General features: G+C 30.0%; 1 protein-coding gene across 5 annotated transcripts in view; it reads left to right on the plus strand.

Moving 5' to 3' along the window:
* The window catches only part of LOC124362785 (aspartyl/asparaginyl beta-hydroxylase), an 81,579-nt gene that overhangs the window by 26,415 nt on the left and 33,745 nt on the right, over nucleotides 1-21,419 (plus strand). For 3 of the 5 annotated variants that reach the window (XM_046817572.1, XM_046817567.1, XM_046817569.1), the window contains 7 exons: nucleotides 11,124-11,885; nucleotides 13,637-13,746; nucleotides 15,177-15,234; nucleotides 18,547-18,624; nucleotides 20,581-20,715; nucleotides 20,852-21,018; nucleotides 21,291-21,396. In XM_046817572.1, coding sequence (XP_046673528.1) covers nucleotides 11,124-11,885; nucleotides 13,637-13,746; nucleotides 15,177-15,234; nucleotides 18,547-18,624; nucleotides 20,581-20,715; nucleotides 20,852-21,018; nucleotides 21,291-21,396 — 1,416 coding nt within the window. The remainder of the gene's footprint in view (nucleotides 1-11,123; nucleotides 11,886-13,636; nucleotides 13,747-15,176; nucleotides 15,235-18,546; nucleotides 18,625-20,580; nucleotides 20,716-20,851; nucleotides 21,019-21,290; nucleotides 21,397-21,419) is intronic. The other 2 variants (XM_046817568.1, XM_046817570.1) reach the window with 2 other exon arrangements.

The following is a 21,419-nucleotide window of genomic DNA, read 5'->3' on the forward strand; positions in this document are numbered from 1 at the left end:
AGCTGGCCCAATAATGTAAAGTATATAATTGTTAAGGTATGCATGTTAAGATAAAGATGTTAGTCTAAAGAAAAGATAAGCATGTGGCAATCATTTGATAATCATGAAGTCTTCGTCATTTAATAATTGTAAAAAGTTGCAATGAGTTAAGAATTTTTAAAGAAAGTTATTATAATTGCTTTCCAACAAATACAAGTATTTAAATGATATAGAAAATATGATGAAAGTAAAATAATAAAAATCAACTATCTTAGTACAACAATTATTTACAACAAATTGAAATATATTGTTCAATAAGTATTATTATTTTATCAAAATTTTGAAATAATCTAAATGAAAATATTAGTTCATCATTGGCTAGTACGATAGGTATCCAGAAAGTAATCTCTGTTTTAGTAAACCAGTGAAGATACGACAATTTTATTTTATATATATATGAAAACTGTAACTTTTCTCTATTTTTCTACATAGTTGCCAAACTGATTCAAGCACTTTTCATATCTTTGAACAGTCTCTGAAATACTCTCTGTATAAAAGTCTACTGCCCGTGAGTGTAGCCAACCTGTAACAGCATTTTGAAACTCGTTATTGTTGAACCACTGAGATTCAAGTGATCTCTTTATGTTTGAAAACAGGTGAAACTCACTTGGAGCCAAGTCTGGGCTGTATGGTGGATGATACAAAAATCTCATTCAAACTTTGTCAAAAGTTCATTAGTTCTTCGAGATGTGTGAAGGAAAGTGTTGTAATGTCCAAACACAACTAATGGCCACATGTCAGAAGGCCATGACAATTGTTTTAGATCACTCTTCTTAATCTTTTCAAAGCGTCACAGTAGACTTCATAGATGTTTCTACCAAGTTCCATAAAATCAATAAGGAAAATGCCTGTAGTATCCCAAAAACTAATCCATGACTTTTCTAGCTGACGAAGTTTGACGGGATTTCTTACGCTTGCTTGGAGAAGCAGTATATCCCCATTGCATTGATTGCTTTTTTGTCTGAGGATTCATGTAGACAATCCAAGTCTCATCATCAGTAACACTCGTGTCCAAAAGTTCTTCTCTTTTAAAGTCATACCAAGAGAGAAAGTCTATGGAAGAAATAAATTTGTGATCGTCGGTAAACAGTTTTCATACCTAACAAGCACAAAACATGTGGTAACCTAGTTTTCCTGTCGCTGTCTCATGTTAACAGCCTATAGTTTATTTGTTATTATGTTGTAATTAATTGCTTTGCTGTTGAAAGGAAATAAATAAATTAATGTAAAGGACTTCGAGAAATTTCAGGAAAATAATCAGGAAGTTCAAAAATTGTGAAGCAATGTTTCTTATGAATTTTTCATTCTCTTTGTTTACTAGTTCATCAATGAAAAGAGAATGCCTATTGCTCCTTTCTTTATAGTGAGTGTTTGTTCTTCTATTTTTTTTTTATTGCATCCATTGATAGACTACATCTTCACTCATAAAGTTTGAGCCATAAACCGTATACAATTAACCATAAAAGTCGGCTGGTGATTGATTTTTTGCGTAAAGAAAGTTTATAACACCAAGCACTTCAAACTTGGGAAGATTTTCTATTACGGCTCTTTTCTGTTAAGATGTTTTAAGGTTACAAAGTGGACATTGTGCAACATATGATGCTCTGCCTTAAAGAGTTGGTAACATTTTGAACCACTGTACACATTGATGTCAACATGGTGGCGCTACTTCTACTACTTATGTGCTATGCATAAAGGGCGGTTACTTTCTTATTGTATTAAGTTACATTAGATTACTGAATTAAAAAATCTTGAGTCTTTAATCTAGACAGCAAACTTGAAAATTTGCTTAAAATATTGAGTTTAGTGGTATCTTTTAAGAGAGCATCACTGCCCACCTGACCACTGCGGTCAGAGGTGTCTAACATGTGATCATTACCATGTAGCTCGCACATCATAGTTTTTGAGAAGGATTAATATAATTATTTAGACTATTTTTTATTTAAATCAAATTAATTTTTCATTGTTAATGCGTAACATTTATTATCATCCTGCAATACATCCTATTGTTAACCAACATCGTTTTAATTAAAAAGTTATTTTTATTCGTTCAGTTTCAAAAAGTGTTGTTGACCAGTAAAGCAAAAAAGTTACTATTTATAAAAATCTTATTGTGTATAATAATACAGGATCAATTGAAATATGCTTTGTGTTTATGGCTATTAAAGATATTTTAGTTAAAAAATATTCAGTTGAGGTGTTATAGGGTATTCATAAACCTCTACAATAGATTCTAGATCATTTCTAAGCGACAGAACTCAAGTTGTCCAAATCTCAAATCAACTTTCAAACAAAATCCGACTGGACTATGGGGTTCCTCAGGGATCTATTCTTAGCCCAATTCTGTTTCTGCTATATGTCAATGACATTGAGTCATCACTAATGCACGGAAAGGCCGTGCAGTATGCTGATGACACGACTCTCTTTTTCAGTGAAAAATCAACATCTCTCTTGGAAGAACGCTCTTTTGTTGATGTCAACAATTGCGTTCAACACTTCAACAGCCTCAATCTCCAAACAAACACAACGAAGACCAATGTCATCAACTTTGCTCTTCGGCCTGTGGATTCTCGGTGTGGTCCTGCCACTATGTTGGCAGACTCCATACTAGAAGAGGTCTATAGTTCGAGATTCCTTGGAATACACCTTGATCGAGGGTTGACATGGAATAATCAAATTGATCACGTTTGCGCCAAAATATCCTCAGGAAATTTTGTTTTGAGGAATCTAGCCAAATATTGCCCCACTCAGGTACTGATGACGGCGTATTATGGCTTGATTTACCCCCACCTTACCTACGGAGTGGCATTGTGGGGTGCTTGTGCAAACAATCAGTTGATGAGGGTCTTCAGATTGCAAAAGCAAGCGATTCGAATAATCGCACATTTGAAATTCAGAGAGTCATGCAGAGAATCTTTCAAAAGTTTGCAGCTGTTGACCCTGCCGAGTCTCTACATTTTCGAAACAACACAGTATTGTATGTCAAAATGCGTCAAGACAAGTGGCCAAGACATACATTCATATGAGACCAGAGCCAGGGGAAACTACCGAATTGGCCAACACAGAACGGTGATTTATGAACGCCTGCCATCACAAGCAGGAGTTCATTTCATCAACAAGCTGCCACACCGAATAAAAAATGCCCCAACGCCCAAGGCGTTCAAAATTCGTCTAAAACGCTTTTTAGCGACACAGGCATTTTATAATGTCGACGAGTATTTGGCAAAAAAACTGGGAGACCAGCCAATAGGTATGTCGCCCCGTCGCTGGTGGTGGGATGATTGGCGAATAAAAGGAAATGAATTAAGGTGAAATTGTATGTTTGATTGAGGATTTTGATGTAGAACGGATGGAAAAATTTTAGTTACAATAACGTTATTTGACGCATGCTATACATGTTAACCATGTCTTGGCAATAAAGAAATTTGATTTGATTTGATTCTAGAAAAATCTATTGTGAAAAACTTAACTAATAAAATCTAAAAGAACAAGTTTGTGTTAAATAATGTTCTGTCGCTGTACATTAACATGTTCATAACAATGGCTTATTTCCACATTTTATTTATTTGCCATAGAATTTTTCAATAATAACGGCAAAAAACTGTAACAGTTTTTTTTTACAATAAACCTTTAAATATATCGAGAGAAGTATGTATATTAGAGAAGTATGTATTATGTATATTATTCAATTATGTTTTTCTATGTATCCCAAGGGATACCTAAAAATATATTTACCTTAAAAATTAAACAATTGTGTGCCTGACGGGGTACACAATAGTCTGAGGTATTTATTTAAGCACAGAATCAAATTTAACAAACCACCAAGACAGGTAATCAATAAAAACGCAATAAGGAAATGCAAAGCAATGTGTACCCCATCGGGCGCACGACACACTTTACAGCCCAGTATGTATGGCAGCAGTTGTGAAAGATCGTGTGTTCCCGATGGGGTAAATGTCTTCATTTACGTGTTAATTTGCAAAACAGGCCAGGTGAGATTGTCTCGTCTTGACTTTGTTACAGAAATAATACAAGGTGTTTTTGTTGGGTTTGGAAAAATCATAACAAACCAAATTGTAGATAAAAATAGGTTATTACAGCAGTAAGTAAATAATGTATTAATTGCCAAGTGATTTCAATATTGATTTAGAAGAAAGTGTTTTTACATATAAATCCCATATAAAGTTTGCAAAAATCAACCTTTTTGTGTTATGTCATGACTAAAAACATATATGAGACCAGTTAGTCATTTCAAATATTTTCATTCATTCCTAAATGATTGTAAATATTAAAGTGTCTGTTAAAGAGTCACAAAATGGGCATTTACTTGAAAAAATTAGAAGATTTTCTAGTAAAACGAGAATGTTTTTTAGTTATAAGTGGCATTACTTCTCATTATAAATTATACACACTCACAGCTGTTGTTTAATTTTTTTCTGTTGAACAACATATTCCTGAAATAATGAATCAACCAAGCATTACCAGTTATTACAAATCTCACAGTTTAAACTCAGTCTTTGTAAATATTTTTCATCTTGCTTTTAATTTACATCATTCAAATAATAACTCTTAAAAATATTATGAATGTTATGTTACGAACAAATGTTATACAATTTTATTATGTTTCAGTCATAGCAGTAAATTTAGCTGCCATTCTAAAATAAAATTTAAGTAGGTACAATGTGTCTTGTAGTTTTGATTAGATGATCACTTAGTAATGTTAGTCCAACAAAATCACTAGAAATAGGTAGTCTACTAAGTGCATGCAGTGGGCTATAGCTACTTAACTAAGCTATTTTAGAAAATAACTGTTCTACCCACAATATAATTATACTCGTTTTAGTCCCATTCATTTGCTCACATAACAATGTCTTTAATAGAAGATAATACCTAATGCATTTGTGTTTCAGTATTATTGTTATATTGAAGGGGAGACTTGTATATAGAGGTTGTGTAACCAAAACCTCTATTTCCCATCTTGAATGTTATGGTTTTTAGGCATTACTTTATGCCTTTTTCTTTTATATTTAGCTGCTTATCAAAGTTGTGAATATTGAGTTTACATTATATTGTTCTTTTACATATTTCTGTTCATTAATAATGAATGTTTTTAATGGTCATAAAAGAAAAGTATACTATATCCAAAAAATGTTTTTAGGATAACATAAATATATTTTAAGGAATCAATGAAACAGTAATTCAAAGTTGAGGAAGACTGTAGGCAAATTTGTATTGTATTATTGTTTAAGTGGTTAATATCTCCTGGCAAGAAAATAACAAATTGTAATAAAAGAGTACAAACATTGAGTCAATTGGTATGTTCCAATTAGTTTCTCCTTTTTGTTTTAAAATTTATTTTCAGTCACAGTCTAAATATAATCGCAGAATACAGAATCAACAGTTTGATAGTACAGAGCACTGTGTATCTTAAATATTTTGGATTTCTTGACATTACCACCTCATGTGTATGCATTCCACATTCAAATGTACATGTTTTATCGTGTTATTTCTTTAAACTAAAAATTGGATATACATTTTCTGTTATGTAAACTTGTTTTGTTTTTCGGAAGTTGTATGAGCGAAACTGTAAACTAAAAAATATACAGTAATAGCAACGTACCTTCATCATACAGTTCAAACTGTAGTCATACACTAGTATAGTTTCAAATTTTAATAAGTCATCTTCTGGTGTTGGTGTCAATAAATATTAAACGCATGGATTGTACAAAGGTAGCGTTCTCATTGTTATTAGTCAATCCGCAGTTCATGACTACAGCTTTTATTATACATAATATGGAAAATAAAAGCTCGTACTTGTGTCTTGTGATATATTACATTATTGTAAAAAGTTTTGTTGATTAATTGATGTTCCTGTGATTATTTCCTAACACATATTTACTGGTGCACTTAATCTTGGTTATTATTTTGAGTTTGTAAACATGATGACTTTTAAATCAAGCTATATTCATATTTATTGTATACATTTTTACAGGTTTACTGAAAGTTTTTTCAAGCATACTGATTATAAAAAATAGTTATCTTTTATCATTACCATTGGGGATAAGAAACTAAAATATCCCTATGTTGAAATAGTTTATAATATTAAAACTATCATAAGTGGAGAATCAATTTTATTTTTTAGCCTTCACCAAACTGTCAATTATTTAAAGTTTTAATTATTTGTTCATATAATTGAATTAATCATTGTTTTTGTCACTCAATTTCTATAGGGTAAATTATATATGTCACAGTTTTCTGATTCTTATTTTTTAAGAATTTTTTCATTTCTAAACAATTTAATTAAAATTAATTGAAATTGATCTTTACTGTTTTCAGTAGCAAAAAATAACTAATTACAAATACTGTTTTAAAATCAGCACTGTACTTTTATAATGTTATCCATTAAAACATCATAATTCTGTGGAACCTTTTAAAACTTGTGTCTTATACACTATCCAATCAGCCACTTTGGCAATAGTGCCAAAGATACAAAAAGAAGGGTTATGACAAAAATTAATAAGGTTTTGAGAAAATAACATTTAAAAAATAAGTATTAAATGCTATTTAATTTATTACATGTTAGATCAGTACAATATTTACTACAGATTATATACCTATGTTTTTATTATCAAGTTGAATTTGGTACTTGTGTTATAGGCTAATAGAATTATAGTTTAGTACGTATCTTTAACATTTTTGTAATGGATTTTGATTTTAAATCCAAAACCGCTTCTTAACTGGCACTGATTATTATTAACAAATTAAACTAATGTTACTTATGTAAACTAATATATATTCTCCTTTAATACCTGATAACTTTTCTAAGAATTACTATATTAAACTGTGCTGAAGTGCTACAAATACAGGATTGGAATTTATTATACATATTTAGTAAGAACTCTAGGTGACATTATTTTAGGTAGTTGAATATTTTGATAATATCAATAAATATCAATATTGTTAGCAATAATATGTTGTATTGTTTTAATACATTAAATGAAATAACTTATTAGTTGCAAATTTTGGCACTTGATAGACTATAACAAAGTCAGAACAAAATTTGAACTGATGAAATTGTAAAATGTTTTAGGAACTTAAAAAACATGTGTGTAAATGTTCGTTACATAAACGTAAGTTTTAATATAGTAATATCAGTTTATTATTAAAAATGTCGGCACTTTAACGTTTATGTTAAAATAAGGTCAATCAAATAGCTGTCCTGAAGTGAAATACAAAACTTTAAAAAATATGTTTTAATGTTAAAATTAGAAAATTGTTTTAAGAAACATAATATGTTTCAAGTTACTTCCTTTTTTGTCTGGTTTTTTTGTTCTGTTCTTTAGGATTTTTTTATCAAATGTTCTTAAGTTGAGATTGGTTTTAATTACAGTCGTAACATGTAGATGAATTATTATTAAAACAAACAAAAATAATGCTATTGGTATTATAAAAATATTGGGCATTGTAATAAAGAATTCTATCATATTTGTTTGAATTGGATGATGAATAACAGAGCAAAGTATATTGTTGTAACGTTTTGTTCATGACAGCAAAAACTTCCTGGACAAAAAATATGATCTTATAAGAAACAAATCTTGGACTGGTTCAACAATTCTTATATAATTTTGTTTCCACTAGTTGCCCTGTTAGCTGTAGGATGCACGATGTGGTTAGATTTGAAACAAAGCATTCTGATCAATATTGAAAAAATATAATGTTAAAGAAATTTGTAGGAATCAACCATTTGGTTTTAAATCAGAAAAAATCTCTAGAAGTCAGTGAGTTATAAAAAGGTAGGTTTCTGTGGCCACCCTGAGTGAGTTTAATATGATTGGAGTTTGATAATATGATTTTGATTTAACAATGAATTTACAAGAATCTGTTACTCAAACTATCCTTAGAATATTCTTATGATGAAAACTATTATTAGGACCATGAATTTTAATCTGAAAACTAATAAAATTACTAATTTGTTGTCTATGTATAGGAAGAACCACCTCCCAATCTTTTTCTTTCAAATTAAAATTCTTCATGTCTTAATCATTGTTGATCAGACCCTCTAGAATTGTTATACAGGTTGCCCTGTATGTTGCCTAGTACTTTTAATTATTTTCCATATAAAAATACAAGGTGTTAGTTAAAGTTTAATTATTAGAAGTACAGTACAACCTCATTTATCCAGACTTCTGAGTTATCTTGATTGATTTTACTGAGTGGATTGATTCCAATTTTCTTAAGAACAAACCATTATTGTAGAATTTCCAGCATTAATTTTTCTATTAACACATGTAAAGCTGTTAGAATAATGTTACAATATTAAAACAAATTTAAAATATTGCGGTAGGCCTATGAGACGTTGATAGTTAGTTGTAAATTTAGAAGGTGTATTTGATTGGCTTAATATGGACAATAGCATTTGTGCGATGAGCAGCACAATTGTATCAGCAACTGTTCTTTAACAATAACGGAGGACACTAAAAATAATTCTGAAAATGAAGAACTGAAAGTTGTCACGAGTCACTCTGATTCCACTGTGCACCTAGGCCAACCGATTGTTTATTTTTGGTGATAGTCTAAAACATTGTATCAGAGAAAATGATTGCCTTCAAATGTTTGTGTGATCTTACTTCCCGAAAGCATTGTTACAAAAGTAAAACAGAAATGACTGACAGTTTTTTCATGAAATAGTAAGTAACATTTCTTTTAACCCTTAAAACATTGAAGAAAATTTGGTTCAATTAGCATGCATTTAGAGATTTTTAAAAGTTAAATTTATTTTCTATTTCTTTAAGAAAAACTAAACAAATTTTTGCGCTATAAAATTTACCCTTCCCGATGGTCATAAATTGATACATTTACACATTCCTACATTTCACAGCATTTTCGTGTTTACACTGTGAATAAGAAGAATATTTCTGAATACGGTGTTTAGCACAATTTGTACGGACATATCTGTATTCTACGCTTTAATAATTGATTTAAATTTTATTTCTTGTTCCTATAATTAATTTCTGTAAAACAAAATAAGAAATTGGCTCTCTTTTTTTGTTATATTGGTAAAAAATACATTCTTTAATATCTGTAACCTACCGTGCTTAAATGTATTTGTGGATTATCTGGTATCTGGATTTTCACCTATCTAGATCATCTCTGTAAAGATAATTTTAGATTGTTAGTACTTTTTGTTCTGTAATAATAATATCAATCTCCTACTGAATGTACACTTAAGTTAATATGAATTCTAGGGTCATCTTTCAGATATAATAATGGTTAATCAAACATTATTCATTGCTCAAACAATTGATAGTAACAAACAAGACTAAGTTCACTTAATAATCGAGTTTCAAGATTCTGGTATTAGTCAGTTACACACACATTGACCACAACTGACATTGTCAAATTATAAATACATTCTGTTAATTTCTTCAATACAATGATTTTGTCAAAATGGTATATGTAATAGTCTTGTACAAGTTTGAAAATTATAATGGAACTGGATAATTGTTGTTTCTAATCATTGTATTTTGAATATTGAACTAAATATTGATTCAGTTTGAGGTGAAACGGCATTTTGGTACCTCTTTCTGAAAAATAAACACTTTTGGTTTGCGTGACCAATTTTCTCCTGCATCTCAGAAAGGCATAAATCCTTATTTTCAAAATTTGTATGTTAAAGACCCTGGAACTCCTTTCTTTTCCAAATTATACCATATCATTAGACCTCTGGAAGTTTATGGTTCTGTCATCTCTAGTTTTAGATATCAAGGACTCTACATATGCTAATAATATTATACATGCAAAAGTAAATTTGTTTTGCTTTCATGCGTAAATTATTCAACCGACGTACTGGAATTTTACATGGACATTCTTAGAGCCCTGATATGAATATTATAGACCTTTCTTAACTCGAAAATCCCTTTGGGCTATGCCCAACTGGACTTTAAATATTGAAAAATCGGATCTTGATTTTCAGAGTTGTAAAATATTAATTCAAAGAGCCTGTTAAATGAAATCATCTTTTCTGTGTAAACATTGATTTATGACAGTACATGTACAACCATATGATTAGTTAATTAAACCACTGATAAATGATATTCATGATAAATTAACTCTGCAAAAGCCATTAAGTGGTTAGTTAAACAGGGAATATAGGGTCTAACTTTAGAACATTTTGAGAAAATTACCTTTTTAAAATAATATTAAAATCACGTTTTTACTTTTATTTTCATTCGGTGCCAATTTCCCCACTGGGATTTCTATAAAAAATTGTTATAAACTCTATTTTTGTGTATTAAAATATTGTATAGGTACACCATTTATTATTTTTGTATTAATGAAGTAATAGAAGACAACTATTAAACAGATAAAAAGTTCATGTACACAAATGTTACATAATTGTATTTTTAAATGTACTTGATTCAAATATAAATTGAGAAAAAATATTTGAACTAAAATGTAATTTATGATATTGACACATTTACAATATATTTTGTCTCAAGTCATGTACATTTAGAAAAGGTTAAATTAATTGAATGCATTTTTGTTTATTAACCTAGTTAGCAATACATTAGATTAGAACAGATGCGTATACGTGAGGACTTATAAAGAGTGTGCGGACTTGGATACAGTGAGCCTTGCTTGGTAGTCAACAGAAGCTAGCTAGGATCCTTTCATACATTTCTCTACGTGGTTTCCTATGTTCAGCCTCTCACCCACTCGGATCTAGAGTACTGTGCGCATGCGACTCCCAACTAATGTTTACCATCGTTTCTGTCATGTTCTTTGTTTCATGTGTGAAATGTTACTTTTTTAAAGTATATAAACCTTATACTTAATAATATTCTCCATTTGATTTTCTGAAGTACTGCTTCATGTGCCTTATTCCACCACTCTCTTTTGTTAAATTTTCTTTTTATATTAAATAAATATTGGTTTTTTTGTATATAGTATTTAAATACAGCATACTTTAATCATTTGTGTATATATATATATATATATATATATATATATATATATATATATATATATGTTACTTGCTATGAAAGGAGATAGAGGTTAGAATAATAAATGCTACTAACTTATAGATGATGAAGATGAAGAAGATGAAAATTTAGATAGTGAAGAAAATGATTTAGATATAGATGATGATGAGGAGGAGAATGAAGATGACGATGATGATGATGAAAATGGTGAGGAGGAGGAGGAAGATGATGATAGAGAAGAAGAAGAGTATGATGATGACGAAGAAATGGATGAAGTCGATGAGGATGAAGAGGAAGAGGAAGTAGAGGATGAGGAAGAGGAGGTAGAGGATGATGATGAAGAGGAAGTAGATGATGAGGATGAGGAAGAGGAAGTAGAGGATGAGGAAGAAGAGGAAGAGGAGGTAGAGGATGAGGAAGAAGAAGAAGAGGAGGAGGAAGAAGAGGAGGAGGAAGAAGAGGAAGAGGAGGAGGTAGAGGAAGAGGAGGAGATAGAGGATGAAGAGGAGGAAGAAGATGAAGAGGAGGTAGAAGATGAAGAGGAGGAAGAAGAGGATGAAGATGAGGAAAGGGAAGAAGAAGAACAGGAAGAGGAGGAAGATGGTGATGATGAAGACAATGATGGTAAAGAAGATGAAGATGAAGCTGATGAAGGTTTTAAAAAGAAACGAAGATCTATGTTCAGTAAATATACATCTGAAGAAGACAATGAAAATGAAGAAGAAGTTAGTGTTAGTAGAGGAAAATTGAAAGAAAAGAAACCAAGCAGTGATAGTTTATTATCCCAATCAAGGAAAAAATATCTGTATGCAATAATGGAAAAACTTAGGAAAGAAGACAAAATTTTAAAGAAAGAAAAATATGGTAAGAAAAGAGTTTTTCTGCATGGTGTTCATGACTGTTTATTTTGTTTTAACAAGTGATTTATATTGTAGCTGAATTGTGTTGATTAATTTACAGATTTGCTATGTGTTCAAGATTGATTAACAGATAAAATTTAAACATAATCTTATCAATTAAAACATTTTTTAATCTGTATTGCTTAAAATATCTTTATTTAGTAACTAGAGTCCAAGTAAAGATATTGCATGCCCATTTGTAGTATGTGTCCATATTGCTCGAAAGCCAAATATTTGATAGATTATGATGAAAATTTGCATGGAATTAGCTATTTCGATAATAATTGGTCATCCATTTTCTAAGGTAAACATCATGATACTTTTTAAATTCCATAAATTTAGTTTGTTTTTTGGAAAAAACATTAAAATTCAGTTTTATTAATGCGGCTGTATGACAAATACCTGAAGTTTGGGCTATTTCACCTTACAACAGGTTAGATGAACAGTGTACATTCCTAGTAGGTATTTTTTAGTAGTTGATCATCATCTTATAGCAGCTGAAATTTGCTTTGTGTTACAAACTATATGGCATTAAAGTCTAAAATTAAATTATTAATATTTTACTAAAACTATTGTCTTATTGTTAACACAGTGTAATATTAAAGTAATTATTAAGTTCTAGCAGAATAAACATCCACTACTGCATAACCAGTGCTGTTTCAATGGTTGCATTCCACTATTGCTATTACTACCAGTTGTAACACAGTTATGTGCAAGTGGTAATAATTCTTATGGTTTTATGTTCATACATTTTAACAAATTCTTTGATTTCATAAACTAATTGTAGCTGGTTTCATGTGTTGTTTTTTTTTTTTATTCAAGTTGATTTTATATTTTTAATCCTCAATACTACAATAATGTAGAGACTTACTGACGTATTTTCTAAATTTAATAAACTTAAAACAAAGAAATTTAAAAGTCCCTTACTCATATCTTTGTCTTAGGTATTTTTATCATTTATAAATCAGTATTTGCTTAGTACCTAATTTTTTTGTGGAGAATGAAGTAAATATTGTGCTATTTTGTTGCTGTGAAAGTATTTCTAAACCAGTGTTTCATTTTAGCTTATTTAAATTCACAAAAAATGGTGAAAAAATGGTTGGCTATGTTTATTTTATGTGATAACCTGGTAAGATGTAATTCTAGGAAAGAGTATGCTGCATGTTGTGTGATTTTTATTGTTTTCGATGTTGCTTTAAGAGAGTATTTTTTCAAGTTAAGGAACAATTATATAAAACATACTAATTTTAAACACATAAATTTAAATCTGTTAAATGTTTCAATTGCAGTAGTTTTATATAGTTTTACTATGAAGAATCAGTCAAATTCCCGAATAATAAAAATAAGCTTGGAGTCAAATTCTGTATTTGTCTAATAAATCCTTACAGCTCTTTTATTTTAACTCACATAATGATAATTTAAAAAGTATAAACTGTTGTAATCAATTGATTAAATAATTTATTTTGAAAGTCTTAACTATTAATTAGCAGAAAGTACTTATCTATACAATTAAATATTTTTAATTTAATATAATGTCACAAATTTTTATGTTGCTCTTTCTGCATTTGTTTAAGTTTAATGAAGAATATTAAAGAAAATAACCCCAGCATTAAATACGAAGGAAAAAATTTAAAAATTCAAATAAAAATGCTCTTGTAATAATTTCTTTAGATGTAACATTACTGATTATTAAAGTAAATTTTGCTCTTTTTGTAGCCTTTAAATCTCTTAAGAAAGTAGTAGAGGAAGAGGATGGTGATGAAAGTGAAGAAGTTTTTGTGCATTCCATTAAATCGGAGGTGGCTGAAGAAGATGAAATGGCAAAGGTAAAATGTTAAAATACCATGTCTTGTTTATATCATAAAAACATATTTATATACGGATGTGGTTTGTACATGAGTAATCTCTCAAAAGTGTTGAAATTTGTATACTGTGCATTCTGTAAAAATTGTAACAATTTCATCTGATTTTCCGAAGGTTAGTTAAAATTTATAATGGGTTCGTTTGTTTATCTGTACCATATTTGCGTAATTTTGATGTCATAAAGTCATAAATTTATCAAGAGACTTTTTAGAGCTATAATTTTCAATTTTAAGATCAATTTATCATAAGAGAGTGTTTAGAATGGAACCACCATTACCGCAACTGTGTTATTTTGTATTCTATATTATTTTTAACAATGAACATTGAGACAGGCCTCATTCCATCATTATTCAGGAAAATACGGATTATATCTATGCTATGATTGAAGAGGACAGAAACTGTACTTATACTTTGATAGAAGCTTCAATACAGATTGGATCTGCAGCAGTATAAACATTTCTTACATGAATTTTGAAAATGTTGAGTTTTGGAACTTTGTTTTGTGTTTTGAAAATTTAGTTTTGTCTCACAAAATTGTTTATTGTCGGATATCTCACAATTTGACAGATCACCAAGAAACTAAGTATATGAGAATCAGCCTTGAAACCCACGTACTTAATCTTTTTGGGTGCCTCACAATTTGACAGGTTATCACCAAGAAATTGAGCATAGCATTTTTTTTAAACGCAATTCTTTGGCAATCTTCAAATTTACTCTGATGCATGAACATAAAAATAGTAAATACAAGTTTAAAGTTATATTGTTATTTATAAAATTATCATATTTCCTTACTTTAGTTGTCTATGGCACCTCCAATGTTTTCCATCTACCGCTACAAACGAGACTACAGTAATGCTAATTTAAAAAAGAACTCACCTATGTTGCTGATGTAGTAGGTGTGTTATACAATATACAGGAGTGAAATAGTAAATTTTGTTTACAATGAAGTGATTTTGTCACTTCACTATTCATGCAGACCATTGAACTGCAGCATTTTTAACCTAGAAACTTTTTAAATGTGATGGAACATGAACATGAAGTAACAAGGCAATCTTGACAGATTTGAATTTCAATTCTCAAATTAATTCTGTGGATTTGATGTAAGCTCCTACACATCATTAGCTTACAAGTATGAATAGGTTTGAATGAAAAAATTTCTAGTTACAATAGTTGAAAAAATGCTAGTTATGACACTGGCCGACAAGCCCAAAAACTAAGAATAATGTAGTTATTTAATTTATTGGTGTTTATATTAAAAAAGATTCCACCAAAATAAATAAAAACTGTTTTATATTGTAATATTTTTAAAATCAATAAATAAACTATTCAATGAGCTAATTAATGTATTTAGTGTTTATTAAATGTTCAGTATAATTATATTTCATTGTTTTAGGATGAACATGTATCAGAGGATGACATTGAAGAACAAGAAGAAGATGAAACAACAGGAGGTAAGTCAATTATTTATAAAATGATATAAATATCCTATTATATTAACACATGTATTAAGCTAATTGTCTCAAATCACTGCCACAACTTAAACGTAAGGCAAACAAAATTCAAGTGATGAGAACAGCCTTATTATTAAAAAGTTTGATTATAAAGTGATTTAATTTGATTGTTTTGTTTTCCAAATCAATAAAGATTAAACAACAAATTAACATAATTATCTTTCAAAATATTTTTGTTGTGAAAAATTATCATCGTTAAGGATGTAATCAACTATAGTATAAAGAGTTGAGGAAGAAAACTTGTAAAACATCCCATGACTATTAATTAACTAACTATAATGGATCAAAATTAATGAATATAATATATTAATTTTTATAGCAAAATAAAAATAATAATCAATTAAGTAGTGTAAATTAAATAAACACGTTTCATAAATTAAAAAAGTATAAAAACAAAAGATTTCTAAAAATAAAATTCACTAAGTAGTTGATTGATGAGTCATCACCAAGGACCTGAACAATGATATAAAAAACGAGTCCCATATAGGGTAATTTCAGGGTTGGTTGATTCACAGAGTTGTAAACAGGTGGTGGAGACAAATGACGGGATCAGACAAAACCGTTCACTTCCCTTTGAGTCGTGAGCGAGACCACAACTTCAGATGCCCGTATAGCCGCTCAGCCCTATTTACATAGCTATTTATTATTTATTAATTAACAAGTAGTGGGATACATATCTACCATTAGGTGAAGTGCGGCAGCCTGACAGTGTCATCAGGGTACTTTCAGGGTCGTTATCTATATATTTTATAATATTATTTTACATGACTAATATATTTTAACAATAAAATAAAAAAATTTTCTTCTTTATTTATATAAAAGAACTATGAAAAATAAATTTGTGAATGAAAACATTAGGGTAAAATTTATTTCTCCTGAATAATAGAAGTCAAGTGACAAAGTTAATAATTGAACTTATTTTAAATTAAATCTTCAAATTCAAAATTTGTATTGGCTTTATAAATTTGGACTGGATACATTGAATTAATAATAATAAATTAACTAAAATTTTATCTTCAAGACCACGTCATAATTTATAAGTACTATCTGGGTTTATTTTTTTATCATCGGTGAATAGAGTGTTGTAGAATGTCATTTCGTATTGTAAACTCTCCTATAATCTTGGACTCCGTATCCCAGAACACTTCTCTTAATCTTCACTCTTCACGTTTGCTCTCAAATTAAAATTTCTTTAATTGTTTTTTAGAGATCTCTCGACAACTTCTACCCTATTTTCTTTTAAACTTGTTCTAGACAGTTGAGAAAACTTGTTTATTTATTTCTACTTGATACGGTTGTAAATCACATCAAAGCTGGTAACTTAAACCTTGCCTAGTTAAATATGAAAAGTCTTTGCTTTGGAATCTAAAAATGCCCAAAAATACTAGAGTCAGGAGGTCGGTTGAGCCGCTCCTGTGTCTAAATCAGAAAGCATTACAATGGCAGTGTCTAAAAGTATTAACCCTTTTTTTAACAGGAAGGGGTTTCCCAGTTGTTTCTCTTACCGACTTATGAATATTTCTATAGGTCTCTGCGTCTTGAGATAAATATAAGACAAATTTTCTAAATGTGGAATGGTCCCTACATAGAAATGCTACAAATTCTATGTAGTTTTAAAATGCCTGACCAGTTTGGCCAATGTAAATGCTATTACATTCCCCACAGTGTAACGTGTATAGACCAGTTCTGTTCTGTTTAAAACATTACGGATTCTATTTGATGTTTTAAAGGTTAATTTTGTACTTGAATCATAACAGTATTTTTCTGAGTGAATGTTGTAGTATTGTACTCAACACAAAACATTTTCATTCTCCTTGATCATTGCCATTCGTTTTTTACCATTTGTGTTTTTGTGTTTGTCTATTACATTTATCTTAAAACCATTGGATGAGGCAATGTATTTTATAATCATTATTGATATAATTATTATTGATGTAATGATTATAAAATACATTGAAACCAAGCCATAAGCTAAATAGCCAATAGCCATTGGTTGTCGTTTGTCAGTTCAGTTGCGTGACCATATAAAATTAGAGCAAAAACCATAAAGCCATCTCTTAGTGTGTTAATTTTGTCTTGTGAAACAGTATTTCAAATTTTGACCAGACCTTCATTTCACTTACCTTAAATCATGCACCATGGTAATAAGTTATAGGAATTTTTGAAAACACACCAGTATGAATGTCTGTACTATCTCTCGTCACATGTCTGTAGTTGTTATTGTATCGTTATTGATATTTATAGTGTATTTTAAGTTAATACTTCCTAAATTTATAGCAGTTTAAAAAATTAATAAAAAGCCTATCGAAGCTTTTGCATTCTTTCTTTTACTAGTACCTCGTTTATCCGTATTTATTGGGACCAGATGTTATTCGGATAGTCAGGAATCTGGATAATCCAAGAATACAATATATTACATATAATAAGATATTTGTAACAGTAAAACTAATTTATTATTTCATCTTTACAGAAATTCATTATAAATAAAAGAAACAAAAGAAAAATAAATGTTTTTACTGTTTTATGAAAATAACTTAGTCAGTCTTTTGTTTAACTTTGGTACAACTATGGTACTTCCAGGAAGTATGACCACACAGGGGTTTTGAAGGCCATAATTTCCAATTTCATTGTGTCATACTAACTATAAACCTTTGGCCCATTCAGATGTGCTGTGTGACTCAAGATATCTTCCGGTTCTTCAATATCAGAATCGTTTTCACGTTATTCTAAATGTTGAACATGACGTGTTAACATAAAAACAAATCACGCTGAAAATTCAATACATCGTTTTTTTTTTTTTATTGGGAGTCCCTCTATTCTATAAAACCAATCTGGATAACTTAGAGATTTGGGTAAATTAGGTCTGGATAAACGAGGTTGTACTGAAATAGTGGTTTTATTTTAGACTGGAAATCACACCTTAGTAATTTTCTCATTATTATTCTACACCTAGTTATTAGACCCCTACAAAGATCTGTTATCTGTAGCCCAATAACTGAACTGAATCAAGCTTTAACAAAAAAGTATCTTCTAAACAAATAATTCGAAGTAATGAATAGATTTCATTTCCTCATTTCAAAACAAAAGTTTCACTTGTAATTTTGTTAAATTTTAGTCTGTTATTTTTGTATCGGATACTTGTAATACAGCACACACAAGCTAGTTAGTTTGTAGTTTGATTTTAAAATTGTCTGAACCATGTGAGTACTAAGTATATTAGATAAGTTTATGTTACTGTCAATGATTTTTCAGTGGCATTGAAATTTGGTGTGGGAGTTGCTCTAGTATTTGTTGCACACGTTGTTCTTATCCGAAAATGGAGTGAAGGCGGTTTGTATAAAGTTAAACAACTGTGTGTGTATTTTTATGTGTGAAACAACTTAATATGTTTGTTTTCTGTTTTAAAGGCTAATTCTATGTTTGTAAAAATCATGCAGTTTTTTTGCTGAGAGAATGTTGTTTGGAGAATAACCTAATAACTGTTTTGGTATTAACAAAGTGTTGTGAGAAATTGCTTAACATTTGATTTGAAGCATGGTATAAGATCTTTATATAATTACTTGCAGATCATATATGATGTAAAACTTTGGTTCGTTTTACAACCTTAGAGCTATAGTTAAATATTTTTGATTTTTCTCACTAGGAATATTTGTGTGAAATCAATTTGTATATAGTGAGTAGATGAGGCATATTTGAATAAGATTACGTTGTGCTTATATCACATCTTCATCCTGTATAAGTACTTTTGCTCTACTGTGTTATTCCACTGAAATTAACTTATGATTTTGTTTCATATTTTTGAAAATTACAATTTTAAACCTTTTCGCTTTTATATAAAGTATACTTGTGCTTCCAGTTGATTGTAACTCGTATGATTGAAAGTCCTGTTTTCACACTCTGACAACTGTGACAAGTATATTTTTTTTTTCTAATTTTTTATCTCGCACTTTTCTGTTGTTTTTATAAAATTAATTCTTTGACTGTACGAGATCCCTTAGGGGGAAGGGGTTGCTTGATGAGACTCAAGATCACTCATTATAGTGAAGCTACAGTAAAGTTGTTATGCAATCATTTCAATAAATAAATTTATTTCAAAAACGTTGAGTATTGTTGTTGTATGCACAGTATAAGGTAATAGTAAATAAAAAGTGTTTTAACTTAATTAAGTATATTATTTAAGCAATAATAATTAAAATTTTACAGGTTTTGGACATTTAAAATGACAAAATCAGAAAGTAATTTCTTAGTTAATGTAACAAAACAAAAGTTTTACTTACAATCTGCTGACTTACTGAAGACTGTACGTAAACTTAATTAACCCTCCGACTGATAATAAGAAACTCCCAGAATGATACACTGGTTTTTGTTTTTGCGTGTTTGTGTATATTTTTATTTAATATTTACAATCTGTTCCAATGAAATATAAACACTAAACAAAATAAAGAATGGTTGATTAGACAGGGACTAATATAAATAACAGCATTGTATAATGCAGACTTCTAGAATATATGACAGATTAATATTTCTGCACATTATATGCTAATTGAAATGGACAACCAATGATTGGTGAAGAGACAAATGATTGGTGCAGTCATTCTGCAGTATTAGCCAAGTCTATGTATCATACCAGTGATTACATTATGCAATATTATCAAATTTTTATAGGCCATATAGTTATAATTTTTTTAATTGATATTTTCATTGAAAGTTCTTTCAGTATTTTATCTTAAATTTCTACAAACAGAAAAAAATAAAGCTGAAAATTGTTGAACTTCTCAGAAAGTTTAATCCATTGCAGTAGATATGTTATCTGTTTTGTTCTATGTGCTATCATTAAAAAATCTGCTAGTGTGGTTATATTATCACCGTGTGTGTGTGTGTGTGTGTGTGTGTGTGTGTGTGTGTGCGCGCGCGTGCGTGCGTGCACATGCACATGTGTGTTTTATATAGCATGTGCATATGTAATAAAGAAATCAAATGAGATAGTGGTGTGAAGTTTTAATAATAGGACATTTTACGTGCTGCTGCATTCTAGCATTTTGCTATGTTTTGGCTTGGTATATTGAATCTGTTTTAGCTGGCATTGGTAAAAACTGCTCGGTGACAGGACAGTTTTTTGGTAGAGCACAATCATATTTTCGTAAAATACTGTTTTGGTAATTAAACATTGTTGTGTGTACATTTCTATTTAATAAATATCATTATTGATTTGAAATTTAAGTTTTAACTTCTTATGTCTGCATAAATAGTATTCAGTTATACATAATACAACTTTGTTCATTTTAGATGGAGTGGATTTAATTCAGGCGACTGAAGAAGTGCCCGAGAGTGCTGATGTGCCTCCCTCGTATGTTATGCGTCGTCAGACTTTGCTCCCCACTGAGGTTTTAGAGGAAACTCCAGTCATCACCCACTCTCAGGGTAACATTACCCATTGTTATGTGAGCAAATTCCCCATTAGTTCTTAATTTCTAGTTGCTTCCGAGTTAACCTGTCCAGAGTAATGTGTTAAAAAACTTGTTTTACTTAAAGTACCAGTAAAGTTTTTCTCTGTCAGTAGCAGAGGCTGAGTATTCTGAAGGAGAACATGAGGATGAAGAAGCTGAAGAAGACATAGATGAGGTTACTTTTGTTAAACAAACCTATGAAGACTTAAAAGCAGCATATAGCCAAGTGACTCCTGAAGAAAGCGAAGCAGAACCAACTGAAGAAACAAGCTTGAAGGTATTAATTAGTAATAGCAAATAATTTGATCTGAACTCAGAAGATAAGTGGGCGGGTGACCAGGAGAGTTAGTAGGTTGGTTGGGATAGTGGATGGAAAATTAGAGATAAAGTTAGAAATAGTATATAGGATGGTAAGCAGAACAGTCAGTTAAAACATCATTGATCTATTTTCATAGTTTTATAACACTTTTAGTTAACTAATTTTAATGAGTGAATTTCATTATAAATGTGTCTTTTTAAAGTCACAACTGAATCTGTGTTTCTGTGTAGTCAAATGAAGAAGGTGCAACGGAGAGTGAACCTGAAGCAAGTGAGACAGAAGAAGAGGATGAAGAAGAGGAAGTGAAAGAAGATGATCCTCTCGGACAATGGAAGAGTGAGTTGTAATAAAGATAAAAT

This window comes from Homalodisca vitripennis, chromosome 5 (genome assembly GCF_021130785.1).
Source record: "Homalodisca vitripennis isolate AUS2020 chromosome 5, UT_GWSS_2.1, whole genome shotgun sequence".
NCBI lineage: Eukaryota > Metazoa > Arthropoda > Insecta > Hemiptera > Cicadellidae > Homalodisca > Homalodisca vitripennis.